Source organism: Gossypium hirsutum, chromosome A13, assembly GCF_007990345.1.
Source record: "Gossypium hirsutum isolate 1008001.06 chromosome A13, Gossypium_hirsutum_v2.1, whole genome shotgun sequence".
NCBI lineage: Eukaryota > Viridiplantae > Streptophyta > Magnoliopsida > Malvales > Malvaceae > Gossypium > Gossypium hirsutum.
Genome location: NC_053436.1, coordinates 109,824,553 through 109,842,959, shown reverse-complemented (window position 1 = coordinate 109,842,959; position 18,407 = coordinate 109,824,553). Strand labels below are relative to the sequence as shown.

At 28.4% G+C, this 18,407-nt stretch overlaps 2 protein-coding genes across 3 annotated transcripts; one reads left to right on the top strand and one right to left on the bottom strand.

The window, feature by feature from the left end:
• Positions 1-3,518: 3,518 nt before the first annotated feature.
• On the bottom strand, positions 3,519-4,586 carry LOC121212368 (AP2/ERF and B3 domain-containing transcription factor At1g50680). The gene has a single exon (XM_041084844.1). The coding sequence runs from the start codon at positions 4,584-4,586 to the stop codon at positions 3,519-3,521; it is 1,068 nt and encodes a 355-aa protein (XP_040940778.1).
• Positions 4,587-8,194: 3,608 nt separating this feature from the next.
• On the top strand, positions 8,195-12,487 carry LOC107945399 (protein NRT1/ PTR FAMILY 7.1). 2 transcript variants are annotated; one of them, XM_041085835.1, is made up of 7 exons: positions 8,195-8,471; positions 9,166-9,219; positions 9,846-9,899; positions 10,050-10,161; positions 10,257-10,474; positions 10,564-11,123; positions 11,210-12,487. In XM_041085835.1, exons 2-7 carry the CDS (start codon positions 9,178-9,180, stop codon positions 12,072-12,074), a joined length of 1,851 nt encoding a protein of 616 aa, XP_040941769.1. In that variant the 5' UTR covers positions 8,195-8,471; positions 9,166-9,177; the 3' UTR covers positions 12,075-12,487. The 2 variants fall into 2 exon arrangements, with proteins under 2 accessions (XP_040941769.1, XP_016734882.2); XM_016879393.2 differs by lacking the exons at positions 8,195-8,471; positions 9,166-9,219 and adding an exon at positions 9,674-9,749.
• The last annotated feature ends 5,920 nt before the right edge of the window (positions 12,488-18,407 follow it).

Here is an 18,407-nt window from a genome sequence, read left to right as displayed (position 1 = left end):
TTGCACTATAGTCATTGAGTCGTTAATTGCAGTTTAGGGTGTAATGACAATTCGACGTGGCCATTAACAGTATTGTTTTTAGGTTAAAATATGCTCCAAATCTTTTATTATTTATATATTTAGAATTTATTCACTTTACTATTATTTTAAGGAATTTAATCCTTTATATTTAGAATTTGCTAGTGTGACCTTTTGAAATAAAAGAATATTCATTTAATAACCATGTAACAAAAAAAAATTGAAACAGAATAATCTTAACGATGTTAACAATTGAACTTACATTTTTAAATTCAAAAAATAGATAGACTAAGTTCTTTGAAATAAAAGTAAGGGACTAAATTTTAAATATACGAAAAAATATATGAATCTAGAGCATATTTTAACTTATTTTTTAAAGTTAAGGTGAAAAAGAAAAAAAAACCATTAATTATTATTAGCGACTCAATGATCATAACATGATAAATTGATCACATTAGTGATTATATTGTAATTTTTTTAAAGTTCAGAGATCGATGAGTAATTTAAACCATTCATAAGTTTCTAAATTTGTAGTTTACCACTTTTTAATAATATGAATATTAGAATATATTACATTATATCCATTTTATAATACTATAAATATAAATTAGAAATATTTAACCAAATTATTTTTATGAATATAAAATTAAGATATTTGTGTTCTTTTTTAAAAATTATATAAAAGGGTGCTATCAATTTTTAAAAAGAATATATTTATTTTTCTACTTTATTGAATTATATTTTGATAAAATATAATTATTTAATAAATATATATTTTTTATTCCGATAATAGTGCTGAAAACATATATATTGTGTGTCACCGAAATTACGGCATCAATTGTTAACAAACTTTTTGAAAAAAAAAGATGAATGAATAAAAAAACATATAAAAAGTTTGACAAAATGATAAATTTAGTCCCTAATATTCATCATTTTTTTTATTTTGGTCCTATTTTTCTTTAGGTCACTTTAACTTTTCCCTTTTAAAATTTTATTTAATTTGCTTCTTTTTAGATGAAAAAGTCTATTGAAGAATGAAAATTTTAAAGGCGCTAATTTGACAATTTGAATGACATTTCATGTGTTCTATATAATTTTTTTAAAAAAAATAATAAAAATCATTAGAAATTTTTAAAAAAATTTTAAAAAAATGTATCCATGTTAGTAATGATGTACAATATATTGTCCTACCATATTAGTGCCATTAAAATTTTAGCAGTTTAGTCAACTTTTTTTGTATAAAATAAAATAACTTTTTCGAGGTTTAGAGTTTAGAGTTCGAGATTCGGGTTTAGATTCAGGGTTCGAGGTACAAGATTGGAGGTTTGGGATTCGATATTCAAAATTTAAGGTAAAAAATTACCAAAATTACGTGTCAATGACATGGAAAAAATTGTTGAAATGTCATTAAATAATTGAAAATAGACCATAAATAATATGTCGAGAAGGGTCTATCAAATAATTCCTCCTTGTGTTAAGTTATAATTAATTTGGTAATAATACTTCAAAATTATAATTAAAATATTAAAATTAAAAAGAACATTTTTTTTCAATAGTAATATTGTAAAGGGGACTACAAAGTTTAAATCGTACTACTTAAGTGTCAGATAAAAATTTTAACTATTATTTTTTTAACTCAAGAGCCGGCCTCTTTATTGAAGAACAAAACAAAGAAAAACAATTATAAGAACTAACAATTACAAGGAAAACACTAAAACAAATCCCTCAGTCGTGGGATTTTGACCGATAATTGCTTAAACAAGATCATTAACAATACTAGATAAAGAGCAACCAAACTAGAAATAGAGTCATCAGAACCCTCACAACCCTTCAAAGAAAACCAACAATTAATAAAAACCAACTTGAAGCAAATATGATAATATAAATATATTTGAAGTAATCTTTTGTAGGTCCTTTTTAGAATAAGGTGGTTTTCGAATGTTGGCTAGTTAAGCATGTGGGTCTAAATTGATTTGGGCCAACTTTTAATGGGATTTTCGAGATTTGATAAAATATTAATTTATGGGGAGAGATTCATAATATAATTTTAAACTTTCATTAATTTTTTTGTATAATTAAATTTTTAATAATTTAATTATTCTTATTATTTATGTAAATATTTAAATCAATCTGATGATATCTTTAACATATTAATTAAAAATATTATCTTTATTAGTAAATATTTAATGATTGAATTTTTTTACATAAAATAATTAGTTAAACATTTTTAATTTACTCAAAATTTAACACGTATTACTTACATGAATAAAACATAAAATATGACAATTGAATTGTTAAAATATTGATTATATGCTGGTGGTAGAAGCATTGAGTCTTTCGTTGTGGGATGTCTTGAGCTGTGTCTTCCTTCTATAGGGCTTGAATAAGTCGATTTGATTGTTTTCCTCTCTCTTAGAGTGAGGTTTTTGGCAAGGAGGATCTTGGTGCTATGCTATTTTATCATGGATTTTTTCTACAATAGGATAAGTGGAGGTAACAACAGATATGGATGGTGGAGAGTCCGCTGTCGTCACTAGAGGTGTCAAACGGTTGGTTCGGTTATTAATTGAACTGAACTAGCATTAACCGAATTAATTGAACTGTATAATCTTTTAACCATTAGTCGAATCAAAATGTTTCAAAAAAATTAACTGAACTGAAATATTCCGGTTAACTGAATTAACCGAAATTTATATGTTTTGTCTTTTGGTTAAAACAAGTATAAAATATATGAGAAAAATATATCGATAATGTTCATTTGTCTTAAAAGTTAACCAAATTAACGAATGCTTGAAACACTACATAATTATTAAGTTTGGTTAATTACTCAATTTCAAATCAATTTAATTGATAACTGAATCCAAAAAACCATTAACCGACCGAACTAAATTTGACCACCGACTAATTAACAGAATTAAATTGATTCAATTAATTAATTCAATTTTAACAAAAATTTAAACACCTTAATCATCGTTGCCTTCCTTGGCACGGCATTTTCTTTCTTTTAGGTGTTTTATATTTAGTTTTTTTCCTTTTCTTTTAGGTTCTCTGTTACCCTAAAGTTAGCCTTCTCTACTTACGAGATTGGTCATTCTTGGCTCATGATAATCTCTAGACTCCTCCACCTTTGAGCTTTCTCAAGTGTAATATGTTTATTGTTTCATCATCTCTTTTACGAGAATAGATATCTATTTAGATAGTTGTGTGTTTATATAAATAAATACAGAATTTTTTTATAAATAAAATTTAAATTTTACTTCGAATAACAAACATATTCAATAAAGTAATTAAAAAAAAACATATTTACAAACCTTAAAACCTCCATTAATTTACCCAAAAAAAAACCTATGCTAAAATCACACTAAAATTCACTTTGTTAGAGACTTATATACATATATTAAAGTACACTAAAATTCACTTTGTTAGACACTTATATACATATATTAAATTTGAAAAATTAAAAAATATAAGGATTAAATTCTAAATTTAAAAAGTTAGAGTCAATTAATTTGTACTCCAAAAAGGGTAACACTTTTCTGCTTTACATTACGTCCACCATTTTCAAGTCCTTCAATAGCTTTTTTACAATAACTCTTGATCGTCGACCCCAAATTCAACTCTAACTCCACCGCCAAATCATCATCACGACGGTCCTCCTCCTCCACCGCCGCCGCTGACGATCCCAACCCATTTTCACCATTATAATTCACATCAATAAGAAAAAAACTCTTCCCATTTTGATCCTCACCGGAGCATTCACATGAATAAAAAGTAACAGTATCATTTTCATTAAGCTTCTTCTCTTTCACAAACCTGCTCCATCCCCTTGTAAAAACAAAGCTTTGACTACTCTTCCAGTAACAGTAACGAAACTTCCATGTCACCATTAACTTGTCGTAAAAAACAAGCTCAATGTCTTCAACGCCGCCACCACCAGCGGCGGAAACTTGTCGGTCGGTTTCACAGATGTGAGGGAAGTATTTAACGGCGTATTTTTTTGGGATTACTAACCTATTAAGCTTACCTACATCACTAGGTGTTAATTCTTTTTGAAACAATTGCATGCATGAAAATTGTTTATCACCATGAACAAGTTTCTTGTTTACGTTGCTGCCTGTATTTAATTTCCCATTTCTTTTTGATAAAATTTTGACGAAATCTTCAAATTTGGCTTGATATGAACCATCTCTGATCATATTAAGAACATCTTCAGTTGAATAAAGGCTTTGAAAATCAGATTCTTGGATGTTTTGTTCGGTCCAAGGGAAATTCCGGTGAGAATCGCCGCTTCGGAGTTTAACGGCGGCGCTGTCGTATGCCATGGCAGCTTCGTTTTCAGACTTGAATGTACCGAGCCATATACGTTGATGGTTGGCGTATATTTGTGCACCCCAATGACCATTTTGTTGTGGGACAACACCTTTGAACTTTGGTAAGGAACCAATCTGGTCGTACCGGGAACGTTTTCCGGGCCGGAATTTGTAACCGCTGTTGCCGGAATCCGATGTTTCTGCTGCTAAAACAGTCTGTTTTGTGTTTAAAACAATGCTTGAATCATCTTCCACCATTAGAGACGATTCTTAAAACACACACACACACACAAAAAAAAAGGCACGCAAAGTTGATAAACAGGGAAACTGGGGATTTAATATAAAATATAAAATGTAAGAGATTATATATATATATGTATGGATTTATTCAAAAAATCCAGGAGAAAATGAGGGAGAAAATGTGGGAAATCAAAGATATTGAAAATGGTAGGTTTAAATTTGAAAGATGAAGATGGTGTAATACAAATTATAAATAAATTAAAAATTTAAAAAAAAAACCTCAATTAGGTAACCATTGACAACCAAATAATTAACTTAAAATTTACAGGAAAAAGTGATTTTCCAGTGAAAAATATTTAGGTTATAAAACAAAATTACTTAAGTAAGTTAGAAACAAACTGCTTTTGAGTGATTGAGTTTTTATTTTTTTTTTCAATTTTAGTCTTAATTTAGATAATAAGATTTTGTTCAACTTAAAATTTTATACTTAGCCTCTCAAATTACTTTTCATTTTTAATTAAAAATTATCAATTTTCAGTTCAGTCTGTGTGATGATGTTGTTTGCTCTGATACAAAAATATATATGTCTTTGTTTCAGTTGTTTGTAATAATCAGGTTTCAAGAGTTAATTTAAGGTATTTATGTTTCAACTTTGTTATTTTATTTTAGATTGTAAGAATCCCAATTTTTTTTAAGTTCATCATATAATTATTTTATAGATTTGGATTCAAATTTAAACCTCAAAAAAGAGATAAAATTTATTCGCCTTATTATGAATTGCATCTCTCTAATTAATAAAATAAAGAAAATAATTAGTTTATTTACTTTTATTTAATAAAATTCAATCCTTATATTTTATGAAAATTAAATAAATACATGAATTTAAACTGTTGATTTTGTTATTTATTGATTTTTGCTAATTTCTTTTTACATATAAATTACTGAACTACCGGTTTCTTGAATATGGATTTAACAACAAGGTTTAATAATGTTTTCCATTAGACTAACTTCTCAATTTTTTCTAAAGTATAAGAATCAAATTTTAACAAAATTAAAATAGAAGGATTGATTTCTCAACTACTGTAAAGTAAAAGGATGAAATTTAGAATTAGACCAAACTTTGTTTAAAAAAAATCCCTCCTTAAATGGACACGTGAATTTGGACGATGACTCTATTTGTTTTTTTTTCTTTATTTCTTTGTCATTTTAATCTTTAAATTGTCCCCCAAAATGGGATTAAAATAAATTTGACAGCATCAACACCAAAGGCAATAATCCCACTAACAAAATCAAAATATTTCCTAATATATATATTTTCTTTCTTTAAATTATTTTCTCGAGAAAATATTAGTGAAAAGAAAGTATAATTGCTTAATCTTTGATTTATCGGCATATTTTATTACCGAGATTAACGGGTTTAAAGATTTGACATTTCATTTATTATTGAATTTGGATTTATACAAATTAAGTGAAAAATAAGTTTGAATTTTCTTTCGCTTTGTTAATCTTTTTGTTAATGATGATTGGTTTTGAGTTTGCTTGGAAATTGTTGTGGTAAGCCAAAAAAAAATTTAAGAGTGTTCTGTTTGCCTCAAATTATATTTTAGTCATTTATATTTAAAACGTTATGTTTTAGTCATTTATGTTATCATTTTGTTACGAAGTGGTCATTGTACTGTTAAACTCTGTTACCTTTCTAACAACAGTCCTACGTGGCAATCCAAATGGATTTTAAATGCCAACTTGGATGTCCAATTACTGGGATGAAAATAGGTTTTTAATTAAATAAATTTAATTTGGACTGCCACGTAGGACATCTAAGTTGGCATTTAAAACCCATTTGGACTACCACGTAGGACCACCTTTAGGGAGGTAACGAAGCTTAAGGATAGAGTGACCACTTCGTAGCAAAACAATAATTTAAGTGACTAAAACATAACATTTCAAACATAAGTGACTAAAATGTAATTTGAGGCAAACAAAAGTGACTATTTTTGTACTTTATCCACAAAACCTATGTTGGTATTTTTGGATAAATTGATATTTAGTCCCTCTACTTGGGTAATTTTTTCAATTTGATCCTAATTTTTTTGGCCCACAATAGTTCTGAAACTTAGCAACTTTTCCCAATTTTGTCTTTAGACTTAGGTTCCGTTTGTTTCATTGAAAATGGCTTCTGGAAAAACTAATATTTTCTGGTATTTGGATGAATTTGTGTAAAATATTTTTTGTTGTTTGACAGATTTCCTAAAAATATTTCATAAAGCTATTTTCAATGAAACAAACATACATTTGAGATTTATGATAAATAGTTTAAATGAAGTAGTGAATTGATTACAAAGTGATGTTAAGGTGAAATTATAGTAAATAATGAATCTTCATGATGTTAAGGATTAAGTTGTAAATTTTGTGAAATTTATAATTGAAACAAGAGAAGTGATATGCATGAAAATTTGTTATGTGAAATAAGATATTATAATGAATTATTTGATTAAAGTGCTTATAATGTGAAAAATAGATTACATGGCAATAAGGACTAAATTGAAAAATGTACAAAAGTTTAAGTGTGAAACAATTTAATATGTGAATAAGGAAATTATGATAAAAGTTAATGAATGTGTTATTAGATGATGAAATATGCATAAAGTATTGTAAGAGTGAAATTGTGGAAAAATATGGAAATTTTATGATAACAAGGACTAAATTGTTAAACTTGAGAAAATATGTGGATAAAATAATACAAGTGAAATACATAGAAATTTAATATGTGAAACATGATATTGAGATAAATTATGTGGTTAAAGTGTAACAAGGGGAAAAAATTGATTTAATATGATTAATTAGTGAATATTGAACTTTTATGACAAAAAGGGATTAAATTGAAAAGTAATGAAAGTTTATAAGAAAATATTTGATAAGCGATGAATGTAGTAGAGAATGTAACATCCCGGTGCTTTGACTCAATGTTCAGGTCGGGTATGGGGGTGTTATAGTGAACAAAGCCTTATCAATTTGGAAAATATCTTATGAAAAAAAGTTTGATAAGACATTTTATGGGAAATAATGGGTAATTTTACGTTGATCATCCTATTTTACATGAAACAAACATCGGAAAAGACTAAAAATGTTTTCCGTAAAAGCTTTTACGTTGAAACAAACGGAGCCTTAGTATATCATTAAAATATGATGACGTGACACTTTAAGAATATATCACATCAACACTTGAAAATTTTAAAAATTATATAAATCACAATTGAGTCAAAATCAAAGTTTCATGTATATACATAAACCACAATTCAAGCTTTACGTGTATAATTATACCAAATCAAATTTTATGTATCGAATTGCATATTGAATTAAAGTTCATGCATAAACGTGATATTTATCCCATATTTATTTTGATAAAACCCTAATTTTTATACTATCAAAATTACAACAATGTAAAAAAGTACTAATTTTGACTTGTAGAATTACCCAAGGGACTAAGAAGAAAAATGTGAAATAGTAAACATTAGAGAAGGGAGGGCTCAGTAATTTTAGGAAAATTTTGTTACATTTCAACAGAATCCTCTCTTTTTAACATTCAAACCCCCAAACCCCTACTCTTTTCATCGCAAAAGCAAATACAAAGTGCATATTGCACGGTTTCTTTGTGCAAGAAAATCAAGAGTTTGAAAATTAGTCCATAATAATTTGTAATTGTGAGCTTATTAGTCCTCTCATCTGTTTGTAATCCCCATAAATGACAATAGGCTTCACTGGATCATTATTTTTTACTTCACGGAGTACTACTCTCCCTTTCTCCGCCCTCGACACCAGTTCTTCGCCGTCGCCGGAGTCTTTGATAGTTCAACAAGACCTTGCCTTGTTGGTTGCTTTGTTGGTTGCTAAGTTTCGTAAAAGGTTAGTAGTAGCTTTAGCAGGGGCGAAGCTAGAGGTAGGAAAACGATGACTTTCTTGAAAATTAGTAATTCAATCCGAGTTTAAGGGTATGGGTGAAGATTATTTACTATAAATATAAAATCTTTTTTGTGGAATTTGATTTCTAAATATTTATGTCAATTTATTACAAAATAATAGATTTTCTTTTTCTCTTGAAAAAATGTTTTTTCTTAAATTTTATTTATTGAATTTTTTAGATAACATTTTAAATTTTATATTCTATGCCTTCTATACACTAATAGAGAATTTTTTTTGTTAGAAATATTTATTTTTGAATCATAAAAAACAAGTATTTATTCATATTTATTAATAAAAGGATAATAAGGAAATATTTTTCATTAAAATATTAAAAATAAATTTTAATATATTTAAAATTAAAACATTGAAATATTTTTTTACTATTTTAATTATTTTGAAATGGAAATTAAGTAGAAATGCAATTTTTTGAGATTATATTACCAGGACTAACAATTGCGAACATAAACCCTAAAATGAATATGAGGTTCTGATCATATCTAGTCCCTTTATGCATTTCAGCACAGTCGAACCTACATCTTCCTATATTGGTAAAAATATTTATGTCAATCGAGCTAGGACTCAATTAATCATTTTAAGTTGTTTTTGTTACTATTTCATTAATATATATATTTTGCAGAAGAAATTATCAATGGCTGATATTGAGTCCTCTACCGATGAGATTGAAAGAAAGGTTAGCAAATTAAAATTAAAATAAATTATTAAATATAGGATACTCTGAATATGGCAAAAACCCATCAATATTTTCTTAAATATATACATTTATATAGATATTCCTCATAATTCATATGTATTTTCTTAGAGATAAGAAATGGCTTGAAATGGCTTGGATACAAATTCTTCCATGTGAATATACAGTTTATAACTATTCCATATGCTTTATGATGAAATTAATAAGCACATATATATAGTCAAAATAGCTGATTATATATATATATATATAAACATGGATTCAATTGTGAAATTTAAGAGTGATTATCAAAATATTTTCTGATATTAATAATGGGATATCACTTTCAAGTGAAAATTCAATCCCTCTTCATCATATTTTATAAAATGAGTTAAATAATGTGGCATGCACTCCTCTATATATATATAGAACCCTTTCTTCACTTTGATCTCATACTAATAATTTTTCTTCTTCCTTTCTTCACTTTGTTCTCATACTAATAATTTTTCTTCTTCTTTTTCTTTTAACTCTGAGTAAGTTCTTTTTAAAAATGATTTTCATGGTTTAGTCCATAATTAACAATTTTAAGTTATTTTTGTTACTGTTTCATTAATATATATATTTTGCAGAAGAAATTATCAATGGATGCTATTGAGCACTCTACCGATGAGATTGAAAAAAAGGTTAGTAAATTAAAATTAAAATAATTTATTAAATGTTGGATACTGAATATGGCAAAAACCCATCAATGTTTTGGACTAAACTAGAGGTTTAATATTTTATTATTATTATTATTTTATTTGTTGATATTATTTAATTATTGATAATGACAGGCTGATGAAGAAATTATTAGCTTTGGAAAAATAGAATCTGGGAATGAAAATCAGCATTCACCTGGAAAGAGGAAAAAATGTGGAGGATGGGAATTAGCAAGTCTCTTGCTAGGTATATCTCATTTATATGTATGTATGTATGCATGCATGCATGTATGTATGGTACATGAAATATTGTTTGCTTAGTTATTTGATTTTTGGTTGCAGTGAATCAAGGCCTAGCGACATTAGCTTTCTTTGGGGTAGGGGTGAACTTGGTGCTGTTCTTAACCAGGGTACTCGACCAAGATAGCGCCGTAGCGGCCAATAATGTTAGTAAATGGACCGGGACGGTTTACTTATGCTCGTTGATCGGAGCGTTCCTCAGCGATTCGTATTGGGGTCGTTACTTCACATGTGCTATCTTTCAGCTAATACTCGTACTGGTACCGGATAATCACCGTTGTTCTTCGTTTATATGTTTGCACTTGTAACGTGTCGGTCGAAATTGATATCGGATTGTTGTTGATTACAGGGTTTGGGGCTATTGTCATTTGCTTCATGGTTTTTTCTGATAAGTCCTACTGGTTGTGGTGATGGGATGAAACTTTGCAACACTCCGTCATCGGTTGGGGTCGTTATGTTTTACTTATCGATATATCTTATAGCGCTCGGGTATGGTGGGCATCAACCGACCGTGGCTACGCTCGGAGCGGACCAGTTCGACGATTCAAACCCGAACGCAGTTATATCGAAAGCCGCATTCTTTAGTTCCTTTTACTTTGCACTTAATGTAGGCTCTCTATTTTCAAACACTATACTGGTTTACTATGAAGATTCAGGGAAATGGACATTAGGCTTCTTGGTTTCTTTTGGGGCAGCAATCATAGCACTATTGTTGTATTTATCGGGGACATCGAGATATAGGTACGTAAAAGCAAGCGGAAACCCGTTGCCACGCGTTGCACAAGTATTCGTCGCTGCATATCGGAAATGGGGCGTCACACCTGCTACCGTTGATGCCTTGTACGAAGTCGAAGGAACTGAATCCGCAATCAAAGGAAGCCGAAAAATACTCCATAGCAACGATTTTAAGTAAGTAAAACAATTTAACAACAATCATAGACATTAGACACTTATGTTCCTTAGTTTAAACTACTGGAAATCGAATCGATTTGTAGGTTCCTCGACAAGGCGGCTACGATAACCTCGATGGATTTGCGTGGACCGAACAATCCATGGAAGCTTTGCACTGTAACTCAAGTCGAAGAAGCTAAATGCGTCCTAAAAATGTTACCGATTTGGCTTTGTACGATAATTTACTCCGTCATTTTCACCCAAATGGCATCCCTTTTCGTCGAGCAAGGTGATGTAATGGCTTCCAAACTTAAAAACTTCCGTATCCCGGCTGCAAGCATGTCGGCTTTCGATATTTGCAGCGTTCTCATTTGGACCGGGGTCTACCGACACGTAGTTGTGCCCGTGTCTCGATCATTAACCGGTAACCCCAAAGGATTAACCGAGATGCAACGAATGGGGACCGGACTCATCATTGGAATGATTGCGATGGTTGCAGCCGGTGTCACTGAGATTCAACGGCTCAAATCCGTGTCTCCCGGTTCGAAAAAAAGTTCATTGAGCATATTTTGGCAAGTTCCACAATATGTTTTAGTTGGTGCATCTGAAGTTTTCATGTATGTTGGCCAATTAGAGTTCTTTAATGGACAAGCCCCTGATGGTATTAAAAGCTTTGGTAGCTCACTTTGCATGGCATCAATGTCACTTGGCAACTATGTTAGTAGCTTGTTAATTAACATAGTTATGGAGGTCACAACCCGAGATGGCGGTCCCGGGTGGATTCCCGACGACCTCAATGATGGCCGTATGGACCGGTTTTACTTCCTTATCGCCGGTTTAACCGCGGTGGATTTCATAATCTATGTGTATTGTGCCAAATGGTACAATGGCATCAACCTTGACACTAGTGAGAACGTAATTCAATCGGAAGAACAACGAAAGGAGGTGCTCGCAAGTTTAATGTCTTAGAATTTTGGCTTAAATGCAAAATAGGCCCTCAAATTATATCACTTTTTCCACTGAGGTACTTAAAAGTTTTTTTTTTTTTGTTCAAAGGTAGTACATAAAGTATTAATTCATCTCGTTTTACCTTAAAACACAATACCATCTACTAAGAATGTTCTATTTGTCATATTCTTATTGGATGTTGTACAATTTTAGAGGTAAAATAAGATGAAATTAATAGTCTGAATACCACTTTTGACAAAAAAAAATTGAAGTACCTAAATTGGAAAAATAGTACAATTGGGGGGACAATTTTATAATTAATCCTATAATCTTCATCCATTTTCAACATTTAGGAATTAGATCAGTCATGGTTGTTGTCTTTTTTTTCTTATTAGCTATTATTATAATTATAAAAATAGTTAATATTTCTTTTATTATTTTATTAATTTCTTTCTACAACAACTATAAATCATAAATCTTAAACATTAAACTCAATATAAACTCGAAAAAAATTATAATAATTATAATTAATATTTAATTATACAAGTGATTAGTATTTATATATAAGTTTTTTGCTATTTTCTATTTAATCCAATAATATATCATGTCGCTAACTTCATGTACTAAAAATGTATCAAATATAATTCCATATAATTTACGTAAAAAAATCAAATTCACAAATAGATTTATCAAAGGAAAATATTTAAAGTTATTAAAAAAACTTTAGTTTGTCTTTGAAGGTGCTATCGAAACAAATTTTGTAGCAAGTTTTTCGACAAAGCTTAAGCAAGAGAGTAAGAAAAAGCAGCGAGGGATCAGAATTGTTACTCAATTCAGATTAAACAATCTTTTTCTCTAGACATTTGAATATAAATCGAGTTAACATTTTACACTTAGATAACAAGATTTGAAACCGTTCAATTGATTTTGAATCAATTCATTTTTAATACAACGGATTTTTCTTATGAAAAGTGAATGCGGAGTAGAGTAAAATTTTTCTTTTGGATAGTGGATATTAAGCGGTTATGATAATTGCTTGTCCCTTACCCGCTCCACTATAAGATATTATCATTTTATCCTTATATATATAAACTATTAAAAGAATAAAAATGTAATAATATATATAGAAAAAATAAGTGTAATTTATGTTTAAATATTTTTTTTTTGAAAAATTATGTTTAAATGTTTTCTTGACTTTAAAATATTGAAAATATTAAAAATAAATAGCAAAATTTAAATTAAAAGAGAGCTGGGTGTGATAGAGATGAATATATCCAACATATATGGAGGTGGTAGTAATAATTTTCAGGATTATACATCCGTAGTGGAGTAAGGCCAGTGGTGAAGCAGGCCGTGCCGACTATGGAGCGATGATGGATTTAACAATATTCACCCCGTCTCGCTCCATTGCCATCCCTACTTCAATTAAGCAAGGTAGAAATCTTTAACTCTTATTTTTTAAACTTTATCAAGATATTATCTAATTCCATTTGTATAATAAAATTTTGCATTTGCTACTTAACTGGACATTTAAATGTAAATTTTAAAGCTTGTGTGTTGACCTGATGATCAGGGCATTTATTGTCCCATATGTGGCTTGAACTTGAGTTCAAGTTGCACTAGTTGGGTTACTGTAAGAGTTTTACCTCCGCTTATAATTCACCAATAAACTCGCTAATTATTTAAACTTTACCAATATGTTATCTAATTTTGATTTCATTTTGTTTAGTGAAATTAATTCATGGATTATCAATTTTTTTCTTTCAAATATAAACAAATATAAATATTTTGAGTATTTTATGACTTTTGAGTTTTAGAATTGATGCAAGTTGATGGGTTTTTAAATTATTAAATTCACACGTTTGAACATTTTACTATTTTAAATTAGAATTGTAAATTTTTAAAAAATAAAAATAATTTTATTATTATATTAATTTATAAATTTATAAATTAATTTTGATTTTTTTAAAAAAATTGGACTCATCCTGTGTTCACGTCATCCTGGTTAAGTGTGGAACCTCACATGGCAATATAGCATTCGTTTTTATGAAATGGGGTCATCCAAACTATGAAGATGAAAGCTCACTCTTGGACATTCACATATTAAATACCAAAAGGCAAAGAAATAAGAGGGTGAGCCTTTCGTTTCATTTTCAAGATAAGATAAAGTGTCTAAGACATTCTAAATAACTTATTCAACTATATATATATATATGATAATGCTTGCCAGTTAATGTGTTTGTACCAATTAATGTTTTCAATGCATCAATTCATTTCCGATTGAGTCTTAACTCGACTGGTGTGGATATTATTGTAAATACAGAAGGACATAAGTTTGAGCGCGTTGAAGCGCATTATCCTCCTATAAATGGGTTGAGAAAGGACTAGATATGATTAAAACTTATAATGAGATTATTCATAAAAAAATCAACTTATTATCAAATACTTGTTGATTTTAGTGGATTGTTCAAACATCTAATTACAGACCCAAGTTATATAAATTCAATTGATTCCAAGAGTGATATATGCAAAAGTGGAGTGAAACTTATTAAATGTATCTCAAGTTGGCTGATGCTCCAAACTTGACAAACAATAACTGTAATGAATTTAATTTAATAATTTTCAATCATATCGGAGCATGTATCCCTCTTAAATATATCACTATTAAACTTAAATTCTTGGGTTTAAATCAATTGCATGATATTGTCACTCCAAGTGCTCTAAACTACACACCAACTGGAGGATCGATGCTATCACATGAGATAAAATTGCTATGGGAGTCATCAAATTAATTACACGTTAGAAACTTTCGATACTAATATATATGATGGAAATTATTAAATGAGTCACAAATTGAGTTGATGTTCTAAACTTGAAATGAGTTTACCTTTGTTGGCTCATATAAACCATACCATATCACCTATACTTGTATACTCATGTCTAGCTCAGAACTTTCTCACTTGTCAAAACATGTCTCAAATCTTGAAATCACTTATCAACCACTCTTAGCTTGTCTTGATTTGTCCCATCATAATATTACTATTGACTTTTATATATAATATTGAGGGTCGGAGATGAGGGTCACACGGTTTAAACACGTGTTAAATAGATGTTTGACAAAAATTTTAATCACTGTCCCATACAAGTCAAGACCATAATATTACTATTGTTATTTTGTATTGTCTCATTTCATAACAAATTTTTATGGTAATTAATTATTATAAATTCACGGAAAGATGAGATAGTGTAATCACATCATATTGGGGCATTATTTTTACACATGACTTTTAAAATCCGATCAAGAATTAATCGAAATACTAGTCTGAAGAAAAACATCAAATTGGATGATTCGTAAATCAGTACAATCAATTGAATTTTTTTATATTTTTTAATTATTATTCAAATTTCTTAATTATTTATTCAATTGAATCAATTAAATTAAAAATCGATAATTCACCAATCCAATTTCCTTTTCATTTGATTTGAAGTTATAGTGGTTGAAAATGAAAGAACATAAGTTTTCCAAAGTAATTCAAACCATAAAATAAGAGGGACCAAGCAACATGTAGATGATGCAACAGCCTGCAAAGTCATATACATACATATATAAGCCCAAAACCCTGTTAATTTATTTATTATTTTTATGATTAAGGTATTTGTTACATTGGTTTTAAGGTACATTAAAATTAATTTTGTTTAGGTTTATTGTTTTCTCAATAAAAATATAATTTAATGGGGTTAGAAATACTATGGATGTGTTTATGTTAGGAGCACGATTGTATTTTTCCTTTTTTAATAAAAAATTAACAAATCAGTCCTTATACATTAGATTAAAGAGTAAACAGATTATTCTGTTAAAAATACATCAATTTTTACTATTAAAAATTGATCTTTATATACGCGATGTACATGTGGCATGCCACAGGTCACTGTTGGTTCTTGTGTTAGCTATGGCAATTTTTAATAGTAGAAATAGATGAGATTTTTAACGGAAAAAATCAATTTACTCTTTGATCGATTGTATAATAACTAATTTATTCATTTTTTGAATAAAAGAAGTAAGATGCAATTTAAAATTTAGTACAAGGATTTCTATTATATTTTTACCATCCAATGAGATATTATCAATTCTAAATGGAATTCATATACTGTAATAATGGTAAACAATCTAATTATGGAGTGAAAGAAGAGAGAATGAAGTAATGATTATCAAAATAATCAAATCATGGATTTAGATGAATAAATTAGCAGTTGAACGATAATTAAATAAAAATTCCACAACTCATTAAATTTTTTACCACTTCATAATCATGTATTCTATATCACCAATCAAGTCCATCAAACAATCAATTTTCAATTCAGCTGATTGGTCTAATTTGATATCAATCAAGTCCATCAAACAATCAATCTTTAATTCAGCTGATTGGTCTAATTTGATTCTAACAATCGGAAAGATAAGGTCAGAGATTATCACAATCTAATCATACCATCATTTAAAAAGATGATAACTTGATTTTGGTTTGTGGTATCTGTTGATGAAAAACGAGAAGATGTACAAGGAATAGTGAAATGGTTGACCTGCACTCACTATCCATCTCTTTTGATGTCTTACGGCACTGATTATATACACTGAAATTTCTTGGTCACTATCATATATCACAAAGAATTTGAGCACTCAACATGAAAACCCAGAATTTCTTTGTTTGTCAAGTGGGGGCATATTATGTTTGGATTTATGCAAAGTTACAAAATGCTGTATAAGATTGTAAAATTTAGGGTCAAAGCTAAAACCTTATACTAAGAATACTTAAAATTAAGCTATTAATTTATTACAAGAGGTAAAATTATTATTATTTTCATTTAATCAAATGTTATGAAGGATTTAGATTAAATTTTTGTAATTTTGGAGAGGGGTTAAAAAGCAAATTACTTATTTAATTAAAGAGAGTTACACCCCTGATGCTAAGTCTGACTAGCGGTTAGAAGGAATGGGAGGAAACGCTTTTTTCCCATTCCAGTTTAAACAGAAATGTTTGAATCTTAAAATCATCACTAAGAAGATTGTCTTAAATATAAATTGTATAGAGGCAGTTAATCTGTTAAGTAGTTATACTCGAGATCAAAACTTATTAAGGGGAGAGTGAAGGATTTATTGAAATCGATAGAAGAATTTCAATTGGTACATGTATCTAGACAGAAAAACAGAATAACGAATGGTATGATTAACCTTACCATGAAAATGAATGTTGAATGAAAAGTTTTTGACAAATCTTGTTGGACGGTGGACGGTGTATGATATTGTAGTGACTAAGACTCTCAACTTTCATGATAAGACAAAATAGATAATTTTTTTTGATGTCACGAACAAAAAAAAGAAAATGTTAAATAGGTGTAAGCATTTCTTATTCCCTTTAGTTAAAAGGTGTGGTTAATATTAATTCTTTAAAACAGAGGAAATCAGCTGTATGCCAGTTTCTATGTTTCTAACATATTTTTCACGTTTCTGACACTAGAAAATTTTGCATACAAAAGAAAAAAGAAAAAAAAACAGAGAGCAAGATGATGATTGTTAGGATTAAATTGGACGGTGGAATTGATTGAATCGAAAATTAATAGTCTAATAAATTCAACTGATGCTAAAAGAAACAAAAGAAGATTGACTCGGCATAAAATCAGTTGATTGGATTTAAATTAATTTAAATATTTAATTTAATTTAATTTTTATAATTTACAAAATGAATGTATGTATTTATTAAAATTTCCTTTTTTTTTATATTTTTCCTAATTATTTTTGAATATTTAGGAATTTTTTAGAATTTATAGGACAATGAGTCAATCTAGTATGTACAACATTTGAAATTGAACAAATAAGAATAATTGAAGCAATATTAACTTAAAAAAAATTTTAAATGCAATTATGAAAAATATCACCATATTTAAATAAATTGTTGAAATTATTTAAAAGTAAAAGAAATCGAAAAATATTCATAAAAATTATAAAATAATTTAAATTAAAAAACTAATAATTATTTTCAAAATTTTGAAAAAAAAAACTCAAACATTAAAAGAAAGAGAGAAAAAAGTTCTTCAGATAATTTTTTGTAAAAATTCCAAAATAAAACGAAAATATTTTTTTTGAATTTTTATAAATTTAGAAATTATAATGTTTTTGAATTTTTTTCCCTATTTTTATTTCTTCAAATTCAACCAATGGATAAATATTTTTCACAACTATATTTATCTTCAATTCTTCAACTTTTACAAATGTAAATAATTACCATCATATTTGCTATTTTTTTAATAATATAAAGATTAAATAGACCCATTTAATTTAAAAAATAATTTATTAACAAA

What these genes read in the sequence shown, in the direction of transcription:
- LOC121212368 (XM_041084844.1), bottom strand. Translation starts at nt 4,586, where the DNA reads ATGGTGGAAGATGATTCAAGCATTGTTTTAAACACAAAACAGACTGTT.
- LOC107945399 (XM_041085835.1), top strand. Translation starts at nt 9,178, where the DNA reads ATGGCTGATATTGAGTCCTCTACCGATGAGATTGAAAGAAAG. An exon ending in CCGATGAGATTGAAAAAAAG is followed by an intron (nt 9,900 to 10,049) that starts GTTAGTAAATTA and finishes TGATAATGACAG; the next exon opens with GCTGATGAAGAAATTATTAG. An exon ending in ATTAGCAAGTCTCTTGCTAG is followed by an intron (nt 10,162 to 10,256) that starts GTATATCTCATT and finishes TTTTGGTTGCAG; the next exon opens with TGAATCAAGGCCTAGCGACA.